At 43.2% G+C, this 27,674-nt stretch overlaps 1 protein-coding gene across 1 annotated transcript in view; it reads left to right on the forward strand.

Moving 5' to 3' along the window:
- The first annotated feature begins 8,384 nt into the window (after nucleotides 1-8,384).
- The window catches only part of LOC112104515, a 103,402-nt gene continuing 84,112 nt past the window's right edge, over nucleotides 8,385-27,674 (forward strand). Inside the window, exons 1-2 of the mRNA XM_029911033.1 lie at nucleotides 8,385-8,488; nucleotides 21,196-21,312. Coding sequence (XP_029766893.1) covers nucleotides 8,405-8,488; nucleotides 21,196-21,312 — 201 coding nt within the window. The 5' untranslated portion in view covers nucleotides 8,385-8,404. The remainder of the gene's footprint in view (nucleotides 8,489-21,195; nucleotides 21,313-27,674) is intronic.

The raw sequence follows: 27,674 nt of genomic DNA on the forward strand, positions 1-27,674 counted from the left end.
TCTGTTAGTCTCAAAGGTGCCACAGGACCCTCTGTTGCTTTTTACAGGAGACATGGTTGTGTCACCTGAGAGATGGCAGAGACCCAGAGTAATGCACCAACATGGTTTGTGTCCCTCCTGGAGGCATGCATCCAAAGAGCAGTGATGGGCAAACTGCACCTCAACTGCTGGATCCCTCACTTGTGGAGCTAAAAGGAAGCTTACATCAACCTAACTCTGTAAGTGTCTATACTAAAATGTCGCTCCCACCAATGTAAGTCACCCACTACCCCGCTTTAATAACTCCACCTCTGCGACAGCTGTAGCACTTAAGTCACTGTAGTTAGGTCAACGCCTCGTCTGTGTAGACACTGTGTTGCTTACATTGCTGCCTGGGGCTGACAGTGGAGCCCCCGCCAGCCAGGGCTGACAGCCAGAGTCCTGCCACCGCCTCCTGATGAGGGATTGTGGGTGGGGGGAGGAGAGCCCGAGCCTGGCTGCCTCCCGGGAGGGATTGAAGGGTGGTGGGGCTGCAGCTGTCAGTGCCCCACAATGTCAGTTAAATCGGTGCAAGCGCTGCTGGTGAGTATGTGCACCGCCAACAGGAGCATGCGTGGATGTTAAAAATTGAATTAATTACTGCGGTGGCTGTATGTCAACTTAACTTAAATCGACTTAATTTTGTAGTGCAGACATGTCCTGAGTACCTGTCCCAGACCTTAGGAAGAGCTCTGTGTAAGCTTTAAAGCTTGTCTCTCTTGGTCCCATAGAGAGAGACAAGAAACCCACCTTCTTTCTTTAATATCCTAAGACCAATGCAGCTATGACAACACTACATGTGGCTCTCATCTGTTTAATGAGGCCAAATCTTGAGAGGTGCCGAGTAGCTTGAAACGCCTGTTGGCTTCAGTGAGAGTTGAAGTTACTTAGTACTGCTCACGATTTGGCCCACAAAATCTAACAAAGATCTAAACAGTTTTTAAATGCTGATTACTCTGACTGTGCCAGACCCATTTGAAGAGTTTCTGTTACCTTCCCAGAAAAGAGAAACCACAGCAACAACTGTTGGAAGCAGAAATATGTTTGATATGTGCTATGGTTTTTGCTTCTCTGTTCTGAGATTGCTGTAGTTATGGTTTCAATGTTCTTCCTTTTTCAAGGTGTTATTTCAGATAGCCACTCTGCTCACTAATCCATCTCCACTAGGCCTATGTTTAACATTCCAAACCAGTAAACAGCTTTCAAGCAACCCACAGTGGGGGAGAAAAACTGCCTCAATGTTTTATTTTTTCCACAAATATAGATTTCCCGCCCCCCCTCCATTTTACATCCAGCCCATAAAAAAGTATACAGGCCCAGCACTGGTAGTAGTCTAATCTGTGAACTAAATTAATCTAATTTCACAAGTCAGGAAGGTAAAAATGACGAGAGCTGTGACTCTCCCTTTCCTAGTGGTATATGATGCTTGTTTCTAGCCTTGACAGCTCACCACATGTGAGTAATGTGGCTATTACAAATCCATGCCATAATGCCTTTTTGTAAATCTAATGTTGTTGCTTTTGCAGCATACAAAATAAAACATCGTAAAACAATACTTATGAAACTTCCCAAGACAAGAGAAAGAGACAAAAAACAAACAAAAACATTCTGAACATGATTATAAATCCTAATGTGGTCAGAACCTTGGAAGTAATTGTCTCTTTAACACCATGTAAGATTGGGGGTAGGGAGGAGTCAAGCAATGATATAAAAGCAGGCCTTTTAGAACTTCAGTTGTGCACCAAGAATCACTTTTTAGCTAATAGGGCTGTTAAAAGTTTCTTGCAAAATGTTTATAAAAAGTTAGGTTTCTTCCATTTTTATTTGTTTGTTTTTGCTTCTTTGTGATGTATAATGAAAGCCTGAAAGGTTGTGTGAGCTTTTAAAAGTTGGTGGGGTTTTTTTTTGTTTTTGTTTTTTTAAACTCTGGAAATACCAGGAACACCAAGTTTGTGTTTTGCAGGAGGACCTCTTGGGGCAGTGATCTTAGAGCATGTGTATTGTGAGTTATTGCACCTGGTTGAAGGGGGGAAGAAGAGAAGGGAGATCTATTTATTTACAAAACTTCTTTTCTCCTAAATGTTCATTGCTTATTGGAATTACACAAAGGCTCAGCAGAATCAAAGTAAAGTCATAGAGTTGACTGATCTATTTTCAGTCTGTTGGCTTTTGTGATGTCATAATTGCATGAGTTTTCCAGTAATGACAGTGTCTTCCAGGGCTGATAAGAACTGAATTTCTAATTCAGAAAAACAAAAACATTTAGGCACTCTTTAAATAAACAGAGGAAAGGGGACAAACAAAGTTTTATTTTTTCTTTGCTGGTTACTTATGGATAGTGAAATATTGTTAATTAGACCCAACTTAGCCACTTTTGGAGTGTCAGTGATTGTCCTTAACACAGCTCAGTGTTTCTTATTGTATCTTGTCAGGATTCTTTAATTGTGCTGCAAAGCCAATAGAGAAGACAGTTCTGTACAAAATGCTGGACTCCACAATTTGTTGCAGATGTCAAAGGTTGTATCTCCATAAGGAGTGCTAACCCTCATATGAACTCCTTAGCAGTATCCCTGTAACATCTATGCACACAATTGCCATAAAGAGTGCATAGGTTAGGATTGCATTTGCTGTATGCAAGTCTACCCATCCTGTCAGTCTCCAGTCAGTACTGCACCAGAATAGATAGCGAGCACTGGCATAACAGTTGCAATGATACAATCAGTCCTGCCATCACAATCCTGTTGTGTAGACTGCCTCACCAACCCGATGTAAACTTCTTGGAACGGGCCACCATGAGGCACCAAGGTTTGCATCATCATACAGGGATAGCCTTTTATATCCAGGTAAGGACAGTGAGGCTTTTGTTACAACCATGTGAGTCTATGTGCTAAATTAACTACAGAAGCGACAGCTACCCCCAAAGACATTTTAAAGTGTTTTTTAAAATAAGTACAGAAAAGAACATGTTAAACACTTATGACATTTCAATTTTTAAATATTTTCAACTTTGTCTGAATTACACTCACAAATTTGTTACTGAGAAGTTAAGTAATACACCTTCAGATGGGTCCAATACAGTTTTTCAGCATATAGCTTTTCCTGTGTTGAATGAAAGAACATTTTCTGAATTGAAAAGTGTAATTTGGAAGAAATTTGGACCAAACTGCTTTCAATTTTGTTTTTAATTTAACTGGTAAATATTACATATAGGTTGAATATGCGTAATGATTTTCATAAAATAACCAACTTTCAAGACAAGGGAGCACTGTAACCTTAATTATAATTAATACAAGAAACTGCCCATCCCAATTTTAATTAATTTTTAGCATTTTTTTTTATTTTGCAATCCACAGCCCCTGTTCTGCAAATGTGCATGTAACTAATTTTACTCCTGTTGAGTAGTTCCACTGATAAGTGCACAAGGGTTGCAGGATTTGGGTCTTTAACCACAATCTTGCAAAAATATATCATATGCAAGTGAGTAAATGTTTGCACTATTGAGTTTCCTAAGTAAAAGAATGGTAAGTTGCAAAATGGCACATACCTATTCAAAGATCATAAACCAGTTGATTGAGAAAGATAGCAACAAGAACACTGTCAACAAAACAAGTCACATCGCTGCTAGATGTTAACAACGGCTATGGGAATACTGTAAGTATTAGCCAAGATGGTCAGGGATGCAACCACATGCCCCAAGTGTCCCTAAGCTCTGACTGCCAGAAGCTGCGCCTGGAAAACGGGGGATGGATCCTGTTCTGTTCACTCCCTGAGTTATCTGGCACCAGCCACTGTCAGAAGAAGACAAGATACTGGGCTGGATACACAGGGGCCTGCACAGGCATTTAAATTTGACTGCTTTTGGAGAGGTACGTTAAATACATGATGTTATGAGGAAGTACTGTACACCCTCACTATAATAAAGTCCTGGGGATCCAAGCGATTTAGCCATTATAGCCAGGGATTCATTATAGCAAAAGAGGGCGGGCGGGGAGGGAACAGTTCCCTTGGCCACAGAGGGAGCTCAGCTCCCCTGGCTGCAGGGGAGAGTGGGCTGGAAGAGCTCATTCTCTCCCTCCACCGTGGCCCTGAGGCAAGAGGAGCTCGTGTGCCCCTGCCTGTCCCCCCTTGTACACACACCCCTGGCTGGCTGGACCCTTGCTCTGACCTAACCCAGTAGGTTCTTAAGCTGTGGTCCAGATCCATGATAGATCAATGGTCATTAATCAAATGCCTCATATTTTGTTGATTTCCATTTCAGTCAATGTAAGGCTTCATTGCATGATGTCACTGCATGGGATGTTTGCAGAAGAGTGAGGTGGGATTTGATAGCAGCCTTCAACTACCTGAAGGGGGGTTCCAAAGAGGATGGAGCTCAGCTGTTCAGTGGTGGCAGATGATAGAACAAGAAGCAATGGTCTCAAGTTGCAGTGGGGGAGGTCTAGGTTGGATAGTAGGAAAAACTATTTCAGAAGGAGGGTGGTGAAGCACTGGAATGGGTTCCCTAGGGAGCTGGTGGACTCTCCATCCTTAGAGGTTTTTAAGGCCCGGCTTGCCAAAGCCCTGGCTGGGATGATTTAGTTGGGGATTGGTCCTGCTTTGAGCAGGGGGTTGGACTAGATGACCTCCTGAAGTCCCTTCCAACCCTAATCTTCTATGATTCTGTGTGCATGAAATGTGACCCCACCCTGATTTCTTCATTTCACTCGTTACCGCCAGTCTGCATGTTTGCTTTTCCAACCTGGTGCCCAGCTCAAGTGCATAATCAACAACACGCACCCCACACACCTATGCCGCTGATCTCTGCACGGCTTATTTAGCGTGCAGGGCGGAACCCGCCGGACCGCTCGCGTGGCTGCTGCTACCCCCATTGCCCAATACTGCCCTAGGTTTCTTCCCTTGCCGCAGGGCCGCGCTCCGTCTGGCGCAGCCCAACGGTGCCTGGCGGCTCCCGCTTGTTCCGCGGCGCGGGGGCTGGGCAGAGCCAGGGGCGCTGCGAGGGGCGGCGGCTGGCGCTGGGAGGGCGCTGGCCGGACCCGGGAGCGGCTCGTCTCACTGCGCCCGGGGCCACCTCGCAAGCGGTAAGTGCCGGCCCCGGCAGGGCAGGGCGGGGGCTAGCGCGAGCCCCGCCACGGACTAACCGCGCTGGGGAGGCCGAGTCCCGCGGGAGTGGGGCTCCCTCCCACACGTGCGTGGGCAACCGGGGGGTGGGCTCCTGTGACCAGCCCCAGAGAAGTGGGGACGGGACGGTGCTTCTGTGGCCAAGTCTCCCAAGCTGGGTCGCGGCCAGGGCACGACTATTTATCAGGGAAGCTGTTTCTGCTCTGTGGGGTCTGATACCAACATGCACCCGCCTCCAACCCCCATTAATAGGCTTATTGCAGCTACATGGTGGTGCTAAACGGGCGGGTTTGAAACAGCCGAGAGATCGCCTTGCGGCGTCTGTCCTTTCTATTCCCACTTGATTCACTGCATTTCCTTAGAGTCGCCTCCCCAAACAGTGCATCTGGCTGAATTTCATGTGTTGCACATGAATAAGGCTGCACTTCATTTTAAAAGCTAGTCAAACAATGTTTGACTTATTCTGCCTTTCGGAAACCAGGATTCTGCATTTCTATGCTGCCACTCATCTCAAAGAGTCCCAAAGCATCTAATTGCACAAACCATAGGGTGGGATTATTTCTTGCACCACTGAAATGCAGCAAGCTCTGGGGTGCAGCATAGCTGCTATTCATATTTTTAAAAACTAGTCCTCACCATGTTCTAGCTTAACTGAAATCTACATTGACATCCCTCTCCTCCTACCTTTCCTTCCCCCTCCCCTTACAATTTCCCTTTAAACTTGAATCACCCATAGAGCTTCTCTTGGTTCTAAATAAATAAATTTCTGCAATCTGGACTCTCTTGTGGGTGTGAGGGGAAGCTCATGCTGCCTCCAGGTGAGAGACTTGAGTTACCATTGATGAGGTTTCCTGCAAATTGTACTTTTGTAAGTGGAATGGGTGGGGTTTGCCCCCTCTCTCCCACACTATTAGCAGTAGGTTTCATCCAAACTTACAGATGGGGCAGGAGCAGAGGTTTAGGGTGAGATCCATGAAGGGATACCGGCATTGCAACACTGAGCACCTTGGTGCCTGGACAATCACAGGGACAATGCTGCAATCCATAAAGACTGAGTTAGGCACCCTTAGGCTTCCTATGCAATGAAAGGGGAGAAAAATAGGCACCAGAGAATGGTGAGCTGCGAAGCCAGCATGCTAGCTGCCTAATCTAACCAAAGGGAGACCCCTGGTAAGAGGGGGTGGTGTTAAGCACCAACCCTCAGTCAGAGATAGGTGCCCAAGTCCATGGAGGCACCTTGTACCTTGACTAGTGATCCACAAACTGGGCAAGAGGGCACTTGGCTGCCTAAGTTACATGAAAGAAAACAGGAGGACCACCTCCATTATAACCTTTTGCCTAGTCGATAGGGTGCTCACCAGGCTGGGGGACCCCTGCTTCAAGTCCCACATCCTCCTCATGAGGCAAAGGGGATCAGCCAACTTTCAGGTCAGTGCTCTAACCACAAGGTTATGGGATATTCTGATTGAGGGGGGAGGGTCTCTTAATCTCTGCTGTTGACGTGGCGTCACTTGAATTAAACAATGGAATATGTAAATATTAATTGGGACAGAGAGAGAGTGTTTGAAGCACTCTATAGCCTGGTGGATAGGATGCTTCCCTGAGCAAAGGCAGATCCTGTTCAAATCCTTTTTCCCCATCAGGCAGAGGTGGGGACTTGAATGGGGGTTTCCTACATCTTGGATGACTACCTTATGCACTAAATTGAAGATTATAAAGGAGGTTGTCTTCCTAACCCCTTCCCTCCTGCCATGCCACAGCTATTTTGGGCTGGTCTACACTGGGGGGACGGGGCGTCGATCCAAGATACGCAACTTCGCGTAGCTGAAGTCGAAGTATCTTGGATCGAATTACCTGGGGTCCACACGGTGTGGGATCGACAGCCGCGGCTTCCCCGTCGACTGCGCTACCGCCGCTCGCTCTGGTGGAGTTCTGGAGTTGATGGTGAGTGCATTCGGGGATTGATATATCACGTCTTAACAAGACGCGATATATCGATCCCAGATAAATCAATTGCTACCCGCCGATACGGCGGGTAGTGAAGACATACCATTTGTGTGAATTTGTCTGAGGGGGCCAATCTGGTAGGTGTGCTCAGAGGCCACCTACTGGACAGCCCCCTGCCCGTGACTAGGGCAGCTGAATGTCTACCCTGGATTGTGAATTGCTCTGGTGCACAGGCAGGAGACAGGTATCCAGATGCCTATTATGAGGCAGCATTGTGTGTATGTGCTCAGGCAGGAGGTGGGCATCTTGGTGCTGCAGTGCGCATGCCTAGAGGAAAAACGTAGGTTCTGAGAGAGTTTGCGCCTACAGTGTTAGGTGGTAGCCGAGCAGGAGGTTTGTGAATCACACTGGTGCCTAAAAATGGGACTTATGCACCTAGGTACCTTTGTAAATTTCACCCTTAGAGGAGGAGGCGTTAACTGCTAGTCAAACCCAAATTAAGTTCCAGATGGATAGCTATTCAGTAATTTTCATGGACTTGAGGAGAAGGCAGGCACACTATGGAATGTGGCTGCTTCCCTTCTTTCTTCTGCTCTGAGCTGTAACGTTCCTACCAGATGGAGGGGTTTGTGAGGTGTCTGTGAGGAAAGGATTGAAAGCAACAGGACTGCTACTCCCCACCCCTCTCCAGAGTTTGATCCCTAATGAGCCATATTTTCTACTCTCTGCATCAGAGTGGCGGGTAGCACATTTAAAAGGAAAGCTATGCAGCTTCTCCATTTAAAATCATGGTGAAAATGGCAATTATTTCAGTAAACAGAAAATTGGAAGTGGTCTAAAGATTTCATAACTCTATGTAAAACTATGCTAGCTGGTGGAGGGTGGGTAATATTAATGGCTTTTCATGGGAGTCAAGGTACAGGAGTAATAGTACAAGGTCTGTATATCTCCCATAAAGATAGTAGTAAGTCCCGGAATCAACTTTTCAGAATTGGAAATGTCCTATTAAAAAAAAAAATGCTTGTCTGGAAAAGTAATGCTTCAGAGTGTGTTCAATTACCTAGTATTTACTTTAAATACAACATAATTTACTAAGGCAGTTGACTTGTATTCTACTTGCTAAGTCATTTCCCAATAAATTGACATCTTATTACTTAAATGATAAATAAAATCTGTTTGTAATATAAAGCTTTATAAATATGTTTAATGTTGGCTTTGAAGATTGGCTAATATAATTAGATGTAGTAATATTGTCCTTTATTTATACTGTTTTGTTTTCCTTCTGTTTCATAACAGACTGGTACTGAAACTGTAATAGGACATGGCAACCAGCTTACAGCTTTATAAGAAGAGTACATTTCCTCCTCTTCTGAATATTTATCAGCTGCCACATTGCAGGAATGAGGTAATCATTTTAAAAGATGTCAAAGTTGTGAGTGAAATACTTCTTTAAAACGTGAGAAGTATTTGCATTCTGGGAGAATGTCTTTATTTACTTACAACATGCAGAAGATATGCAGTAACAGAGACCTAAGTGTTTTAGCACAAGCTCAGCTGATGAAATCCTCTTTTCTATTGTGACTTGTATTGCCATTTCTTGTGTAGTTAATGTTAAGGACCATATTTCTCCCCTCCTCCTCCCCAAAGTTCAGGTCAGTTGAAAGTTACAAAACAAACAAACAAACAAGGAAGGAGTAGGCTTCTGACTAGCTGCTTGCCATCAAATGCAGACTATTGTTTGGGTCTGTGCGGCACAGGGAGTTAATTTTCAGCAGCAGAGCCTTATCTAGTAAGTTCAAATTCTGAAGATCTCACAAGAGAGCAAGTTTAGTTGTCTCAGGCAGGTCTTTTACTGGACATTCTTCCTCCTCAAAATTAATTGGGCATGACTTAGCCCTGGTCTACACTAAGTGGGGGAACTATCTAAGTTACGCAACTTCAGCTATGTGAATAATGTAGCTGAAGTCGACGTACTTAGATCGACTTACCATGGTGTCTTCAGAGTGACACGGTGAGTCAACTGCTGCTGCTCCCCCATCGACTCCGCCTGCGCCTCTCGCTGCGGTGCAGTGCTTCCATATCGTGATGCCAACTTTTCCCAACCTAGCGCTAAAAATTTCCCAAATCTGGTGAAAAATTCCCAGATAAAGGTTTTTACAGTGCTTCTGTATCCTGGGAAATTTCCCCAAACCTGGGAATTTGTGAGTAAAATGTTTCAACTTGAGAAATTGGGAATTTTCATTGAAAACATTTTACTCACAAATTCCCAGATTTTGGGAAATTTCCCAGGATATAGAAGCACTGCTGCGGTGGAGTACAGGAGTCGACAGGAGAGCACTCCGGGGTCGATTTATTGCATCTGGACTAGACACGATAAATCGATCCCTGCTGGATCGATGGCGGGTAGTGAAGACATACCCTTAGGCCTTGGCTACACTTGCAGATGTACAGTGCTGTGAGTTAAACCTGACTTCGTGCAGCTGAGTAGCGAAAGCACTGCAGTCTGTCCACACTGACAGCTGCCCAGCGGCAGCGCAATACTCGCTATTCCTCTCGGGGAGGTGGAGTACCTGCAGCGGTGTACCCAGTGTGGACGGGGAGTGAGTTACAGCGCTGGGGGTGGCTTTACAGCGCTGCAACTCGTAAGTGTAGCCAAGGCCACAGTCTCCTCTCAGAAGAGGTCCAGAACTTTAATACAAGGGGGTATTAAAATAAAATGGACACTATAGCGTTCAATATTTGGCCAATACAAATCTTCAGGACTTTGTTTATATAAATGAAGTTATTCCACTTTGAACTGAAATATTTTACTTGTACATATTCACATCAGAGTCCTATGTGTCAGAAGGGTATGCCTGCTGTCTTTATGCTGAAAAGTACTATGTTTTATAAAAAAAATTGGCTTGTTGGATGTGTACTGTAGTATAATACTCCAGACACTATTGGCAAGTGATTCACCGAGATTAGAAATGGGAAAAAAATATATTAAGCCATGCAGTCCAAGTCCCTGACTGCTGGATTTTTCCCTAAAATACATACAATGGGCATCAGTAAAAACTCAACATTCAGCGACCACAGTATTTTCCTGAAATTAAAACAGGATGTACTACAAAGTGGCAAATGTTGCACTTTTTTTTTTAAAAGATGCCCACAGTATCCCTTGGATTGACTTTTTTCCTCTTTCTGACATGCCTAGAAAAGGTTGGCTCTGCAGAATGTTGGTTCACATCTCCATGGGTGACATGATTATGATGGTGGTATTGAATATTTGCCAGTTTTACCTAAGATGGTGTAGTGCATTATATACTTGTACAGTATTTCCCTGTGCTTAGTATATGGAATACCTTGAATACTGTGGAGTACTGGAGTTAGCAAATGGCAGATCTTAATTATCTAAGGCAACATACAAATTTTTAACTATCGCCACTGTATGAACTAGAATTTATTATGCTAGTTTACTCATACTTTGCATCCTAAGAAAATATTTTTTTCTTTTCTGCTGTTAGGACATCAGTGTTACGCCTACCCTGCAATCAGAGGTGTGATTACAGCCAGGGCTGGCTCCAGGTGCCACCCCAAGTACATGCTTGGTGGGCTGGTGCCTGGAGTGGGGCGGGGCGGTGCTCCGGCCCGAGAGCGGAGCCCCGGCCGGGCTCGCCGCCCTCCCCCCGGCGCTCTGGCCGCCGGGGAGAGCGGAGCCCCGGCCGCCGGGGAGAGCGGAGCCCCGGCCGCCGGGGAGAGCGGAGCCCCGGCCGCCGGCGGAGCCGCGGTGGGCTCACCGCCCTCCCCCGGGCGCTCAGGCTGGTCGGGGAGAGCGGGCCCATGACCGGGCTCGGCGCCCTCCCCTGCCGCACTCCCCGCGGGGGGGGAAGGCTTTTTTGCCTGGGGCGGCAAAAAAGCCAGAGCCGGCCCAGATTACAGCTCATGTAGCATGTAGACCATGCTAGCTATAATGCAGCTGGTATGGCTAAAGATATCTATGAATGCGGACTGTACAAGCCTGCCTGGACGGGTATGTGCTTACTTTGCTAGCCTATGCCGGGGTCCATGCCTGATATACAAGGCACTCTCTTTTTCCTGTGACTGACTGACTGAGTTACTGTTGCCAGCCCTGGACCTAGAATGAAGGACTAGATGTCAGGGACCCACAGCTGAACCCGGATGCATCTCATTGCCCTCCGATGGTTCAGCAAATGAACCTGGCCCCCTGATTGGCCGAAGACTCCAGCAGGCACATTCTTAAACCCTGGAGCAGGACTGGTTTCTGGCTGCTCAGTAGCATTCCACATTCTGTAGCAGGACCGTTTCTGGTCCTGCTTCCTGCTCTCAGCATCTTCCTTGCCCCTATCCCTGGCTCCTGTTCCTGCTTTCCTCCCTCTGGCTCTTGCCCTGCTCTGGCTTATACTCTGACTCTGATCCTTGGATCCTGATTCCTGGCTCTCGGCTCCAGCTTGCTCGCTGGACTTGGTAACTCAGCTCCTGATTGGGGCTCTGGTCACTAGGCCTGGTCACCTGCTCCAAAATTAGGTCAGTCTCCCGCCCTGACCATTAGGCAAGACTGCACACGGCCCGGCCCTTAACATGAAGGAAGAAAGAGAGTCTTTCCCAGAACACAAGAAAAAAACCATCTCATTTGAATAACTGTCCAGGAATCAGAAATGCACTACTGGACACTATTGTGTGAATATCCACCCAGAAACCATAGAACAAGAATAATATAGCAGTTACCAAAATACAAATAGAGTGACATTCAGTGCCCTAAAAAATCCGAATAGAAACTGTACAAGAAAACTGCTAAAGAGAGAAACAAAGACATGATTGTTCAAGGCTTTGGAAGCCACACTGAGGAAGAAAAATGCTTTGTAAAGCATTTATTGCTTCATCAAGTTGCAGAATGTAATGCCCCAAACCAGTTCAGTTTTCCTAAATAAATAACTGATAAAGCAATTAAACTATTTCCATGAGTTAAATGTTTTCCTTGTAATATTACTTTGCACTTCTATAGAGCTTTTCATATGAGGATCTGAAAACGTTTTACAGCTTTCACTGAATTAAGCCTCACAAACTTCCCTGTGAGTGAGGGAAGTAGTATCCTCATTTTAGCTCTAAGAAAAGTTATGTTAATCTGAGTGACTCACCCAAGGTCACACAGTATGTCCGTGGCAGAGACAAAAAGAGAACCCAATTCTCTTGACTCCCTGTCCCCTGCTCTGACCCTAAATAACCCTGCGTTCCCCCACCTAGGAATCACCAATCAAAAAGAGAAATATTATGGGTAGAAGTATGAAAGACCTAGTAACTCTACCAGTAACTAATTAATTTAGCAATTAAACAGAACAGTCTGCAAGGTTTTGCTATAAATCTGTCTGCTGTCTTGCATCCAGTTGAGTTGAATATACTTTTTCCTTGTCCTGGGTTCCCCACCTAAGAGTTTGATCTACATTCAGCTTTTTTGCCCTGAATTATTTTGAGTTTGTGTTTAATGGGAACAGAATGGCTATTGTTAGTAATAATGCACCTGCCTACTTTCACCATTTTTTGTGGCTATCCATCAAAAATGTACCAAAAACTAATGTTTAGGTTGTGCCAAGAAAGCTGTGGGTATGCAGGTGTGTGACTGTTTCTTTGCTCCCACCCTTGCCTTCCATAGTTAAGCAGAGGGTTTCAGTTTTGCTCTCTGTTCATTTGAAGAAGTGTAGCTACACTAAATCTCTTCTGAAGGGGGAAGAGAATATGGTTTGCCAGTTCCTGATTTAAGGTTTCTGGAATTTATTTGTCACACACAACCATCAGTTTATCTACTACAATTAATAGGAAAATTCAGAAAATAAGCCCTTGTCTTGAGTCTCAGAAAAATTCACAGTCCCCTTTATAGTTGGTCACCCTCAAAATAAGAGAAAGGAGTATACTGTAAGTACAAAGAGAGATGAAAGCATCAGCTTGTTGGTGTACTTCACATGTAATATTGCCATAGTAACAAAGTGGTAAATACAGCCATTCATCACAGAATGCTGAGCTAAAACAGATGCTATGCTTATTTACTGTAATAAAAGTAAAATGTTAAGGTCTCCATGATGAGGTAAGGAAAGACAGGTCTCCCTTATATGGCCCATTCTATAAGTCAGGAGTTAAGTGCCTCTGTACATTATGTGAGGGTAATTAGGGCATTCAGCAAACATTTGTAGAGCTATCAATCACAGCATTATATCTTCCACATGAAAGCCATGCTGAGCTGCAAAGTGCAGTCACAGGTAATGTATTCTGACATTTAATTTATCTGAGTATATCAAGTGTCTCCCTTCAATGCATTCTTCTGCTTATTTTGTTTCTATAAGGTCACTGTCTGTTGTGTAAATATTTGTACTACAGTAATGCCCAGAGGTCCCAATCAGGATCCATTGTGTAAAGTCTATGTGCATTATAGATGGAGTTGGTAGTGCTGCCAATTAATTAAGGTTGCCCAATGCTTTCCATTATAAGACTCTTATTTTCAATTGCTTGAAACCTTGCAGAATTTTAACCATTTCAGCTGAAGTTTTTCATGTGAGGTGTCAGTCACAAGCTAAATATTTTTGGAAAGTTTCAGCAAAAATGGTTCAGCCATTTCAAGAATGAGGTTAGAGAAAAATGTTGTTTTGCCCATGTTAAACCAAAACAAAAAAAACCACCTCACACCCATTTTGTTGAGAAGCTTTAGCACCTCCATGCTTTGGAGCCAGGGCCGGCTCCAGGCACCAGCTTGTCAAGCAGGTGCTTGGGGTCGCCGCTCCGGAGGGGGGTGGCACGTCCAGGTATTCGGCGGACGGTCCCTCACTCCGCCTCAGAGTGAAGGACCTCCCGCCGAATTGCTGCCGCAGATCGCGATCGCAGCTTTTTTTTTTTTTGGCTGCTTGGGGTGGCCAAAACCTTGGAGCCGGCCCTGTTTGGAGCAGGAACTTGATATTTGGCGGGAGGGTTGACTTTGTGTCAGGGGTTTGGCTTTGCTGTTCTTGTGGAAAAACTGCCTGTAGTTGATCAAATTCTAAGCCTTAGAAACACCTCATTTCACATATGCTGAAGTGTCTCTTGTAAGGTTTTGGCAGCTAAATTCCCTGAAGATTCCATCTGCGTGGAACATGCTCCAGCCTGGGGCTGCAGGGGATGAGTACAACTTTCTCTGCAGGGAGACTGTCACTCCTGTTCTCTCTGCGCTCCCCCAGCTGGTAACCAGGCAGTGAGGAGGAGGAGGAGGCTGGTTGACTGGACTAGAATACAGAAGGAACAAGAGTCAGACTTGGGGAGGTGGCAATGGAGGGAGTGGGTGGAGGTGACTGGGATGAGGAGTCAGGGAAGGTAGGAGACTGGAGTGAGGAGCCTGACAGGGGAGTGAGGAAGAGCTAGGATGGGGAAAGGAACAAGCTGGAGGGGAGAAGGGAGTCAGGCTTGCAGGGGAACAGAGGTAGATGGGTTTCTAACCATTCCAGTATCCACCCCTCAGAACCTGGAATAGACCCCAGCATTCCTGAATCTCACCATTCCCCTGTCAGCAAATATTGGTGAACCCCACTGGCAAAGTGTGTGCTATCCCCCTCTAGTGGCTTGGTCCTTAGAGGATAACCGCCTACTACTGCTACCAGTTATGCTAGTATCTACAATGGAAGAGGTCTTTGTAGTGGATCTAAAGGTTTGAACCCTGCTGATGACCCATGTGGGTGTCAATATGATGTCACATGATAGAATTTGTTTATTCAATTTGCTTTATTTAAAAAAACCTAGGAAAGTGTGTGTGTGTGTGTGTATGTATGTGTGTGTGTGTGTATGTGTGTATATATATATATATATATATATATATATATATATATATACACACACACACACAGTTTGCAAAGTCAAGCACTCATAAACTAGGAAATGCCAGAATTAAGGTTTCTCGTACAAACTTAATCAGCCTCCTTGCACATACGGTTAGTGTTAGTATTTAAATGCATTGACACACTAATTTTCTGTCTGGGTGCCTGCCTCATTCAGTGCACAGATTGACCAGCACTGGGGATGAATCAGGGTTTTGTAGTGAAGGAGGCTCTTGGGTCCTGCCATGAATATTTTTACCACAGCTCCCTCCCCTAGTGATAGGAAGTTCTTTCAACAATTTTTGCATGCAGTTTGCTGACTAGTGTGCTCAGTTCCCTCTAAGCTGCGCGGCTGTGCAGCAGGTTATCAAGGGCCATGCAAGCGGGGAGAGGTGCCTCTGCCTCGGCCCTGTGCTATGGCGGGGAGAGAGCTGGGGGGAGTCCTCTGTCCCCACCACAGCCCTAGGGCAGCCTGCACCCCAAACCCCTCATCCCTGGCCCCACCCCAGAGACTTCATCCCCAGTTGGAGTCCTCACCCTTTGCACCCCAACCCTCTGCCCCAGCCCTGAGCCCCCCTCCTGTGCTCCAAACCCCTCATCCCCGGCCTCACCCCAGAGACCTCACCCCCTGCATCCCAATCCTCTGCCCCAACCCTGAGCCCCCTCCAACACCCCAAACCCCTTGGCCCCACCCCAGAGCCCACACCCCCAGCTGGAGCCCTAACCCCCTGCACCTTTGCCCCAGCCCTGAGCCCCCTCCCACACTCTGAACCCCTTGGCCCCACCCTCGCTACACATCAGTTCCATATTGGTGCACATAACAAAATTCATTCCGCACATGGATGTAAAAAATTAGAGGGAACACTGCTGGTGTGTATTGAGAATAGGTTTTTGAAACTATTAAGCTACTTGTTAGCATATCACTGGATACACCATATGCAGAATTATTGTGGTATTCTTGTACTGGACTTTTGCTTTGGTAAAGGGCTTATTATGAACTGAGTTTTTGCTTGGCAGAGGGCGTTCCTTATCTTATCTGCTATAGAATTTTGAGGTTGGAATAAATAAGGATCATATGACCCATTCTCTTTTCATTACATTGAAAAATTGCCCAAGGGACATTCCTGTTTGTCTGTAAGCGTTAAATAATTCTTTTGTAAAACTGTGGTGTATATGACTTGCAGGGCCAGATTTTCAAAAACAGCCTCTAAATTTTTACCTGCAAATGTGTTTGTGCAAAACACTATAGGTATGTGTGAAAGAAGGATTTATACAGGCACCCCCATAAAAACACCTGACAAATTAGCTTATGAAATTTTTTTTTCATTCAGAAATGATTGCTGTATAAACTTTAGAGGCTGGATTGAGGCAAAACTGCAATAAGGTGTTGTTTAAGAGCAAGGCACACTGGGAACCCTCTCTAGGGTAAGAGTTACTAGAGGGTGGGAGAGCAGTCGGAGTTAGACTTTGGGAAAGGAAAGACCTGTAGTCACTGCAATAAGGAGTATAGCAAGGGAATCTAGCTTATACCTGCTTTTTTTTCTGTTCCCCTTTGATGCTAGTAAACTGAGATTTGGCCTTCTATCCATTTAGTTCTTGGGTGCTGAGATCCAGATGATGCATTACACAATCTGTCTTGAACCTTCCTGTTTGTGTTACGGTGGCATAATATAGTGCAGTAAAGCCGAAATGTGTTCTACTACAATACTGTTTGATACCTTGTTTAAACTCCATTCATAAGGCAGGCAATACATAACCTAAAACAAACATTAACAAAAATGTTGTAACCGTGACATTGGGCAATGTTGGTTCATATGGACTCAATGTAGTATCACATCATGTACGCTGTGGAGAGAGTTCAACAGATAAATAATCAGTTAAAGGAAAGAGCTACATTAACACACCAAGTGAGTGACACTCATATCTAGTTTAAACAGTGCATTTCCATTGACTTCATAGAATTGCAGGCCTGAATTTGGTTTAGGCATGTTAATGTAGCTTTTGTTCCTTTAACTGGATTATTCATCTGTTGAAATTTCTCTGTTTATCATGGCGTTTATGCTGTGATACTGCACTGTGTATGAATGAATTTTACACAGTGCTGTCATTGCATCATTTATGCTAGTTCCTTTCCTTCCTCTACAAATTGTTTCCTCGCCTGCCTGCTCGGAATTGAATCCCACTCAGCTGGCATAGCAGTGTTTGGAGCCTGTGATAGCACAAAGATAACTACATACAGAATAATAGGCATTGCAGCTGAGCAGCCCAAACAAATGACTTTAAAGGGATCCCAAACATTGCTTTGTTAAGTTCACTCCTGGTTATTTAATTACCTGTAGCCCTGAGACTTTTGCAGTAATAGATCACTTCTTCTTCTTTTTTTTTTTTTTTTCCCCCCCCCCCCCCAAGCCCTCTTGTTCTTGGGCTGGAACTCCAGAATTAGATTTTCTTGTTAGGAGATAAATGAGTAGCCACAGACTCATGATAGTCACTCCTCATTCAGGTTTAGGGATATCGTTCCTATTACAATATTATTTATTTTATTATCCGTGCCCAGGATTGTCAGCCACCTTCCAATACAGACAAAAGACAGGAGCTTACATGAAGCTTATAAATTAATTTCAGACATGACGCAACTGGAGGTGTGGGGGGTTACAAGACAACCGAGCAGGAGAGAGGGAAAGATAGGGCTAACTTTAAAAGATTATACATATGCTCAGTGAATCAAGTGCGCATCATGATGGAGCAAAGACTTTGTTCTAAAATATAATAAAAACAGGAAGCTGGGCACCTAACTGGCCAGTTTCATGTAGGTATGGTGGAAGAGGAAGGAGATGATGTGGCTTTGGGGACCAGCTCGGAAGGGCATTCTGTTTTGGGGAGAGGGTGGTAAAAAGCACAGAGACAGTTATGAGATGAGTGGCCAAACAGGGTGCTAGGCTGACTTCCTTGGTGGAGCAAAGTGCCTGTAGTTGCATTGAAAGGTATGGGAAATCAACAGTAAAGCTTACAATTCCAAGGGCTTATCTACACTACTGGCTGGATCGATGGGCAGCGATCAATCCATCGGGGGTCGATTTTTATCGTGTCTAGTATAGATCGACCGCTGATCACTCTAGCGTTGACTCCGGTACTCCACCTCAACGGGACGCGCAAGGTGAATCGATGGGAGAGCGTCTCCCATCGACACACTGCAATGAAGATACCATGGTAAGTAGATCTAAGTACGTCGACTTCAGCTATGTGAATAACATAGCTGAAGTTGCGTAACTTAGATCAATTTCTCCCCCCCCTCCATAGTGTAGACCAGCCCTAAGCAAAGTAATCTTACATGCTTGGAGAGGAATAAAGAGCATGTGTTTGGACAGTCACTCAATCTCTCTTCAGACATGAGCCATGTGTCACTCAAGGCTACCCCAGCATGGGAATAGATAAGTCTGCGTCTGTAATGTAAAGGATGTTTATTCCACTGATTTACTTTTGATAAGGACCTCTGAGCCTTTGAGACAGCGTGCTAATGATTGTCTCAGTTCTTGATTCAGGCATCTGAGTTGTAGCCCATCCAAGGCATTGGGAGGTGTCTCCTGTGACAGTTTTGAGTTTAGCTCTTCTGTCAGATTTTCTTCTCCCGCTCAAATAGAACTGGCTGCATAGCAATGGCAGTGTTTTATCTCTCCATCACATTTTTTGCTATAGTTACAGTTGATGCGTTTTGCTCGAAGCAAAGTTGTGCTCAGTCCAGGCTCTCTCCTTCTCGCTTTTGTTGCAACTGCTGTGCTGTGGCAGGCTGCCATTTTTCTAAACTCAGTATTCACACACAGACCTTTCTGCAGGACGGGAATGGCCAGGATTATGCATGTTTGCAGTGTGTCCTTGGTAGCAAGGAATTACTTACAATGCAAGGGGGATTCTTCCCACTGTGAGCAATGTGCTTATTGAGCTGTACTTTGGTCCCCATCCAAAGAGACAGATTTTTGTAAATAGGAGGAAAATCAATAGTTTGGGTTTTTGTTTTTAACATAGATTCTTTTTAGATGTAGATCATTTTTAATTTTCTATATTTTTAGCTAACTTTTGTCCTGTGTGCTTTATTGTGTGTGTGATACAGTACTTTTCACTAACTACCAATATAAATTCAATGCTATCCTGGACATATTGCAACCAATTGTTTCACTGTGGAAGAATATGCAGGGTGGCATAAATATATTTTTTTTAAATAGTCCCAAATTTATTTCTGAGGTAGCAGTTTCCAATATTGACTTTGGTCTCCTGTCAGCAAAAGGGATGTGTTCACACTGAATCCCAAACAAAACATTTTCACTGCCTGGGGCAAATGCACATAAATATTTAAGAGTACAACCAACCTGCTACAAAGCTTGTTCTCCTTGCCCTCTCAAGTTTGAGGAGCAGATTTACCTTTTTTTTTTTTTTTTTTTTTAATTTGACTTATTTTTAGCTCCCAACCACTTAATTATTGGTGTGGGTGCTTCTATCACACCCAAAACAATTACCATGCAAATCTGGACCTTTTAAGAGTTGCCTCATATAATGATTGGTTTCTGTTGGGACCAAATTCCCAGGAATATCACCCTTCTGGGCGCTCATTTTATGGGAGTAATTTAGGAACATGGTAAGCCCATGAGATGGGCTAAGTAAGCCAAGGCTGGCTGATGAACAAACAAGCCACAGGTTTGTGATTTAAAAAATAAATGAAGCAAAAAGAGTTTTCCACAGCCAGAATTTGCCATATAAATTTAAATGTCTTTGTGCAGCCAGAGCTCCAAGATCAAAAACTGAGCTCCTAGAGTAGGCCAGAACAGGCTGAGAGAGACACCAATACTCACTCCTATTATATTCACTCTGCAACCAACAGCCTTCACTAACTGCAATTCCAACAAAAATCTCAAGATCAAAGGCTACCAGATCCTTACTTTGAACATGTCTGCTCTCTAAATACTGGGATCCTGATCATTTTCTAGATTTATAGATTCTAAGTCCAGAAGGGATGATTGTGATCATCCAGTCTGACCTACTGTATAACACAGGCCATAGAACTTCCCCAAAATAATTCCTAGATTTTAAATCGAGATTGATTTTAAAATTGTCTGATGGAAAATCTACCATGGTGCTTGGTAAATTGCTCCAAATTCTGGATGCAGCCTGAAAGATACCTAATAAACCAGACAGGGCAGCACAAACAGTGTGCAGAGTAGTTTGAGGTCAGAGTTAAGGGTGATTGGGTACCTCAGTTCTGCCTTTCCATGCTTCATTTTATTTATCTTGACATAGAGTTTCCTGGTCCTCTAACATTTATTGTTTGTAAAGCCACAATGTTCTAATCAGGTTTAGTTTGAGTAAGGCATTGATATAATCTCTCTGCTATATCGCTAGATTAACTTTTCTTTGGGGGGGGGCTGTGATTCTTAAATTTTTATAGATTTTATAAGAAATAATCTGTGGCACCTTAATATTCCAACATTTCTGAGTTTAGAAGAATTTACTAAGTGTGTTGGACCCATCAATGCACATTACAGGTCCCTTGATTTGAAACTTTTGAGTTTTGTATGTGCGTGCAGCTGCGTCTAGCAGGCTTTGGGTTCTGGCAAAGATTGTAAAGTATGTATGGGGAAACTTCTACAGTTTGCTGGTGCAGCTTGCAAAATCCTGGCCCTAGGGCCAATGATTTAGGACTGCATTAACCCAGGTGCTTGTGTGTGTGACTTTCAAGCGGAGCAGAAATATATATTGTTGATACAAGTTTACTTCTCTACCTCCAGAGTCTAAACCCAATTACCAAACATACACCTTCATGAAACTGGAAGTGCGTGGGTGGGTGTACACCATTCAAAATTGCTTTTTAAAAATAGGTGAAAACTCCATTAAGTAGATATAACCATTCATGAGGCCTTTGCACTTGGAGGGGGGCTGTGGGAGATATGCCAGTGATCTGGTTCAAGCACATACAGTGAAGTCAGTAACTGACAGCCATAGAAACAAAGTTCTTATACTAGTTTGTATATATTCTCTGGAATACTTTACTAACCAATATTCATACTGAACAATAACTGAGTGGAAAATATTTATGGATTAAGACTTATAAACAAATTCTCAAGCTGAGCCAAGCATTAGCTCCACACTACCACAATTCTGAAAGACTAACTTTTGTAGTATTTGGCTATTCTTTGATTCCAGTGAAAGAGACAAAGCAAGGGTTCTGTTATGCACTGAAGAAGGTATACATATTTTAAAGCCCCTGTTTTGACATCCATATATTTCTGTCCAGAATGACAAAAACCCCAAAAAGATGATGAAAGATGACAACGGGAAGAAGAGGAACAACAAATCATCATTTAGTGATGAAGACAAAGAAGATGCAATGAAACAGGCCCTGCTAGAACAGGTAATTCCAGTACGATGTTTGCAGATAACTTAAACTACTATGTGTAATAATTCCATAGAGTTAGAACATTTGGATTGCCAGAACCCAGAGAGCTCTCCATGGTTATCCACATGGCCTGATGGCTTCTCTGGTTGTAGGGCTCATTCATTCCTTTGGCTGATAAAGGAACTGATGCTGATGTTAATGCCCATTTTACCCTTGTGTGGTGTTCCATTAATTTCAGTGGCGTTGCTCTTGACCTACTTCAGTGTAAATGAGAGAAAAATTGGACCCAATGATTCAGATCTAGTATTTAAAAACTCTCCTCAAACTGGAAGACTCATGGGAACTGAGGTAGCTGTAATTACCAGTATACTACTTGGGAGAGTCAGGTTGCTCTTATAACGGATAGGGGGTTTTTTTGCAGATAAACCAGGGAGTACGGCGTATTAGCTATTTGTAAACTCTTAGGTTAGAATGCTCAGCTGTCTATCAAACTGAAACTTTAGCAAAAGTAAACATTTATATGGACAATATTAGTGAATGTTCATTTCATAATATGGCAGTTGCCAGGTACCACCTTATGTGGTGTAATGGAAGGCAATTTTTTTCACCTTTATATTTCTATACATTGCTGTGTAGTTGTGACCTGGCTTGTGCCTACCTGGCGGGTTTACTACTGCACTTTGGATGACGCAGAAACTGTCAGGTGTGCGTGTCCTAACTCCAACATTGCTAATGGCTAAAGCAGATTCTCCGTTAGCTCAAGTGCCTGTGTGAAGTTCTGAGTGGCCATGGCATGTAGTAGTGTACCAGTCTTGAAGTCCTAGAAGGTGCCAAAGGGGTGTTACTATATTAAGTTGAAGAGACACTGTCGTATTTAAAGCCCCAATTTTCATTGATTTAAAGAAGATAAATCTTATAAATATTTTTTTCTTTCTGTAATATCTCCCTGATGGACATCTGTGTACAGACACACAGACAAAGTAGTATATAACATATAGAGATGTTGTGGGTTGTTGCATCATATCACCATACAACTATGATGCTATAAGTTCTTTGGGAACTTGGCAATCAAAACATATATCTGTTGTTAGGGTCCAAAACAGTTTATATAGAAAAGCAGGCACCCTTACTTACTTAGCTGCCATTGAGTAAAGCACGCATATCTACTGAAAATTGATTTGAGGCCTGGCAGTTTACTGAGACGCTGATCACAGAAATTCTTCAGCTGTGGCAGGGGTAAAATGGATGACCATATGCTCCGCTTGGGCCAGTGAGAACCTGGTAGTATTGAACCGGACCATAGTCAACAGCACCATCTGCTGGGAACTCACTATAAAACTTTGAAATAAACTCAGTTATTCTGCAATATATTAACCTGAGAATATTTATATTTGTAAATATGCAGAGTGTTATCAATATAATGGTAGGTAGTATATTGGCACTTTGAATACACAGAGAAGTGAACAAAATAATTCATACTTAAGTTTCTTCTAATTTAGAATTAAGAACACTGGGTCATAGAAGATAGAGAGAAAAGATCTGGTAGATTCACCTGTCCCCAAACTAATGCAGCACATCGTTCCCAGATAGATCAGACATAAAGCTGATATTGCACATGCATTTAGCTCAGACACAAGAAAGCATTGGCTGTTGTATTGTATGACACTTATGCACTTCCAGCTTTAAGTATTGAATGGTACTTGGATATAAGTTTTTATTACTAGTGTTCAAATGACTTACTATGAAATACATAGTGACCCAAATTTTTAAAGGCGTTTTGAGATTTGTGTATAAAGTATCGGTACAACTGTGCTCTTACATTTGCATGCACAATTGTTGGGATTTTGTATATTCAAAGTTATGTAACACCAGAGTTACGAACTGACCGGTCAACCACACACCTCCTTTGGAAGTATGCAAACAGGCAGCAGCAGAGAGAGACACACACACAAAAAGGAAATACAATACAGTACTGTGTTAAATGTAAACTACTAAAAAAAGGGAAGTTTAATAAAAAGATTTGACAAGCTTAAAACCTGTTTCTGCACTTGTTTCATTTAAATTGAGATGGTTAAAAGCAGCATTTTTCTTTTGCACAGTAAAGTTTCAAAGCTGTATTAAGTCAATGTTCAATTGTAAACTTTTGAAAGAACCATGACGTTTTGTTTGGAGTTACGAACATTTCAGAGTTATGAACAACCTCCATTCTCAAGGTGTTCATAACTCTGAGGTTCTACTGTAATTAGTATTGAACATGCAGTCATAGTAATTGCATGTATAAATATAGGTGTGCAGTTTTGCTCATGGATTTTTCAGCCATCTTTCATTATAAACCTACCCCTACGGCCTGTTCTTGAGCCACTGAAGTTGATGGCAAGACTCATTGACTTCAGTGGCACAGAACTGGGCCCTAAATATACTACTGGATAGTATTCTAGTTACTAGAATACTAACTGTATGCTTTAATACAATGATGTAGATGCAAGCTTGGCTGAGAGAATTTTGTTACCTGAATACCTTTTCAGGTATTTAAAAGGGTGTCATAAGAAGGAGGGAGAAAACTTGTTCACCTTAGCCTCTAAGGATAGAACAAGAAGCAATGGGTTTAAACTGCAGCAAGGGAGGTCTAGGTTGGACATTAGGAAAAAGTTCCTAACTGTCAGGGTGGTTAAACACTGGAATAAATTGCCTAGGGAGGTTGTGGAATCTCCATCTCTGGAGATATTTAAGAGTAGGTTAGATAAATGTCTGTCAGGGATGGTCTAGACAGTATTTGGTCCTGCCATGCGGGCAGGGGACTGGACTCGATGACCTCTTGAGGTCCCTTCCAGTCCTAGAATCTATGAATCTATGAATTATTCATTATCTAATTTTACGATATCATAGAGGGAGACCTTCTAATTGTCTGATAAGTGCTAGCCATACAGGACCTGTATGTGCACTATGACTTGGCTGACAGACTCACTGCAGCCAACAGTTAGTGGCAACTCACTTTTTTCCGTACATAGTATGCTCTCTTTTTATGAGGTATTCCGTATAGTGACTTGTTGGGGCTTAGATTCCCCCCCCCCCCCCCCCAAATCTGACTCATATCTAGAGCATCCAAATAACGAGTGTTTCCAGTGCAGCCCAGTAAGTCCCAGCAGTCATTTGACTTGAATGGAAGTTCTACTAAAACTTTTCCTGAGAAGCTCAAAAGGTCCTGGAGCTAGGAAGTATTTTAAAAAGTGTTAACTCACATGCCCTGTCATATGTCTGTTTCCTTAGCTTTATTTTATTATCATAAGTAATTCCTAAATATATCAAAGATGTTTGTCTTTCACTGTGGGTTTTTTTCTCTCTTTTCCATCCCCCCCCCCTTAATTTAAAGACCGTATAAAGCAAGTAGGGATACACAAAACAACTGTTAAAAAGCGCTTTGCCATTTTAATAGTCTCCAGAATGAGCCTAAACTGAAACTGCTTTAAAAAAAACAAAACAAAAAAAACTTGTTTTTTCTTCCCCGTTCTCTTGGTTTTATTTGTCACATCAAAAGCTTCTTTAAAAGAGCATGATATAGGTGTCTCTTTCTCTCTAATGCTTTGTGAAGCTAGTCCTTCTGAAGGTGTCTTATGACAAGAAACATCACTGAACGTTGGGGCCTGCACCTTAATCCAGGTACTGCATAAAAACAGATGTTTAGATGTGTGGATTAGAATAGAATACATCCACAGCTGGAGGGTTGTGGAGGCGAAATGTGAAGTCAGCCCCTTCCAGTCAGCACTGCAGAATATGCTTCTCTGTTTTCACGGCAGCAGTCACCCCTCTTTCTGCTGAACTATTTCTCAGCCTTCTAGGAATGTTTCATCAAAAGGTTTGATAGATTTTAAACACAGTAAATGCTGTGTTATCTGGTCCTGTACTAACCGGAAAGCTCTATAAACTGGCATTTTTAATCTTTATAGAAAGTCCAGTTTATAGTCTGGTTGGCATGGGGCTGGCAGGTTCCCTACCTGGCTCCGCATGGCTCCCCGGAAGCAGCAACATGTCCCTGCTGCTCCTAAGCGGAAGCGCGGCCTCTGCCCGCAGGCACTGCCCCCGCAGCTCCTATTGGCCGTGGTTCCCAACCAATGGGAGCTGTGGAGCCAGCAGTTGGGGCAGGGCGGGGGCAGCACGCAGAGCTGCCTCAGCAGCAGGGACAGGTCACCACGCCCGAGGTGAGCGCCCCCTGCATCCGGTGCCCCAAGCCCCCTCCCAAACCCAAACTCCCTTCTCCAAGCCCCAGCCCTGCACCCCGTCCTGCACCCAAACTCCCTTCCTATTAGTTGACTGGAATTTTTTACTCACCGACACCCCCCCCCCAATTCCCCCAACATTCAGTATAAAAAAGCATTTACTGTAATTGTTTAAACTACAATGGTGCTGCTGCGGTCACTTCATAACTTCCTTGGCTTTTTCTTCCATCTTTCCAGGAGTTCCAGGGCCCAGGAGCTTGCTTTTCCTCCTTGCTTTCAAATGAGGACTGAATGTAACTTCCAGTGGTGCCTACCAGCTTACTTCAGGGACCAAATTCTGTGCTGATTTACATCCTATTGAAATCAGTAGGATCGCACAGGATTTCAGTGCAGAATTGGAAGAGCCAATGTGTCTGCTAGAGGGGGTTGCAGGGAGAAATACTATAGATACTGCTATTAGATGAGAGAGATATTTTCTCTTCACCCCTTCCCAACTTCTTCTTTCTGGTTGATATCCACCGCAACACAATCTCAAGTATCATCCATTCCTCACAGCAGATTGGATGCCCATATCATTTCTTTGAGAGCAATGCAAGATGTTCTCTCCCTTCAGTCCCAGCCCCTCCTAATCTGGGAGTTAGGGATCCCACTCAGCACATGGATTCTGACTCCATTCCCTGTTTGTGGTGATTCTGATGTCTGTACTTAGAACAGAAATGAGTAGAGCTGGTTGGAAAATGCAGATTCGTTGAAAGCGAATTTGAATGTCATTTTGAAACTTTGCATTTTAACCTTTTTGGAATGGAGCATTTTGATTTTTCTGTTTAACTGTGTTTTATAAAATGAGACAAGTCCACATTGGTTCAATGTTTTGATCATCCCAAATTGCAGGGTTTTTTTTGGAACTTTGATTCATGGGAAATCTCAAAAAAAAATTTCATTCTCTTCCAGAACGGAAAAAAATTCAAAATTGCAAAACTTTCTCTGAAGCAAAAAATCTGGTTCCTGCACAACTCTAAAAGTGAGCCTCTATTCTGATCAAGAAAGTCCATGTCAATTATTTTTGGAAATGGAAGTGATTAGTGTAAAGGTGGAAAGAAAATACACATTTAACAAAAAATAAACAAACCCAAACCCCAAATTCATATGGATATTTTCTTCCAGCGCCATCTTGAAAACTACAAGAATCTATACAGGCTGAGAAATGCCATGTATGTGCGTTACAGGGATTTGTTGAACAAGAAAGTTCAAAAGCAACGAATTCAGATCCAAATGTCTGATCTCCACTTCAGACAAAATCTTGAAAAGAAAGGAAAAAAAAAGGTATGAATTTTTTTTTTTTTTGAGGGAAAAGAAGGGAGATTTGCCTACTGAAAATATAAGGAAGTGTTTTTAGAAAGAAATAGAAAGCTTGACTGGAAAATGTAAGAGATCCCTTCCCCGCCCCCCCCATACCCTTTCGAAGTTGTATGAGTTTCTTTTCTCTTATTAATATGCAGGGATTAAGTGGATAACTCCCATTAGCATTAATACAATGTAACTATAAATCCCCTCCTTTCCTGGGAGGGTGGGCAAGTTGGTCTGTTGGTGGGGAATTAATCCTGAAAGTTTCAAACTCGGGATTTTCTCCTGGAAAGTCAGCTTGTTGCAAGAAGAAAAATGACTGATTTAAACTGGAAAATGTTCCTAAGAGCACAGTGAGATTAAAGATAATCCTCTTTCTAAAAAAAAGTCCTTGCTTGAGTCACTAATAATTATTGATTAAAGACAAGCCAGATTTCTAAGAAACTTTTTGCCATTTTTGGTGTATGAAAACAAACTAGTTCATTTCACTTTTTCTTTCAGTAAATCACTTGCTAGAATGTATTGACATTTGATAAAATCCATTAAATGTTGTTAGCTTTTATAAAGCCTCCCCTCCCCCTTATGTAAAAACTAAAATTTGGACTTTAAACTACCTGGCAGCATTGCTTTGAAGTAATGGATGCTGAATCCCTAGCACGATCACCTACAGTGCTTTTAATCTTCTTTAATGTGGAACACAAGCCACAAAAGTAAGGCTGTGTCTATTCTGAGCTTACATGTTAATTAGTCTGGAGCTCACCCTGTTGGTACCACCAGTGGAGCTGAACTGATGATGATGCAAGAATGGGACAGTCTAAG

This window comes from Terrapene carolina, unplaced genomic scaffold (assembly GCF_002925995.2).
Source record: "Terrapene carolina triunguis isolate 2854851 unplaced genomic scaffold, T_m_triunguis-2.0 Scaffold85, whole genome shotgun sequence".
Classification (NCBI taxonomy): domain Eukaryota; kingdom Metazoa; phylum Chordata; order Testudines; family Emydidae; genus Terrapene; species Terrapene triunguis.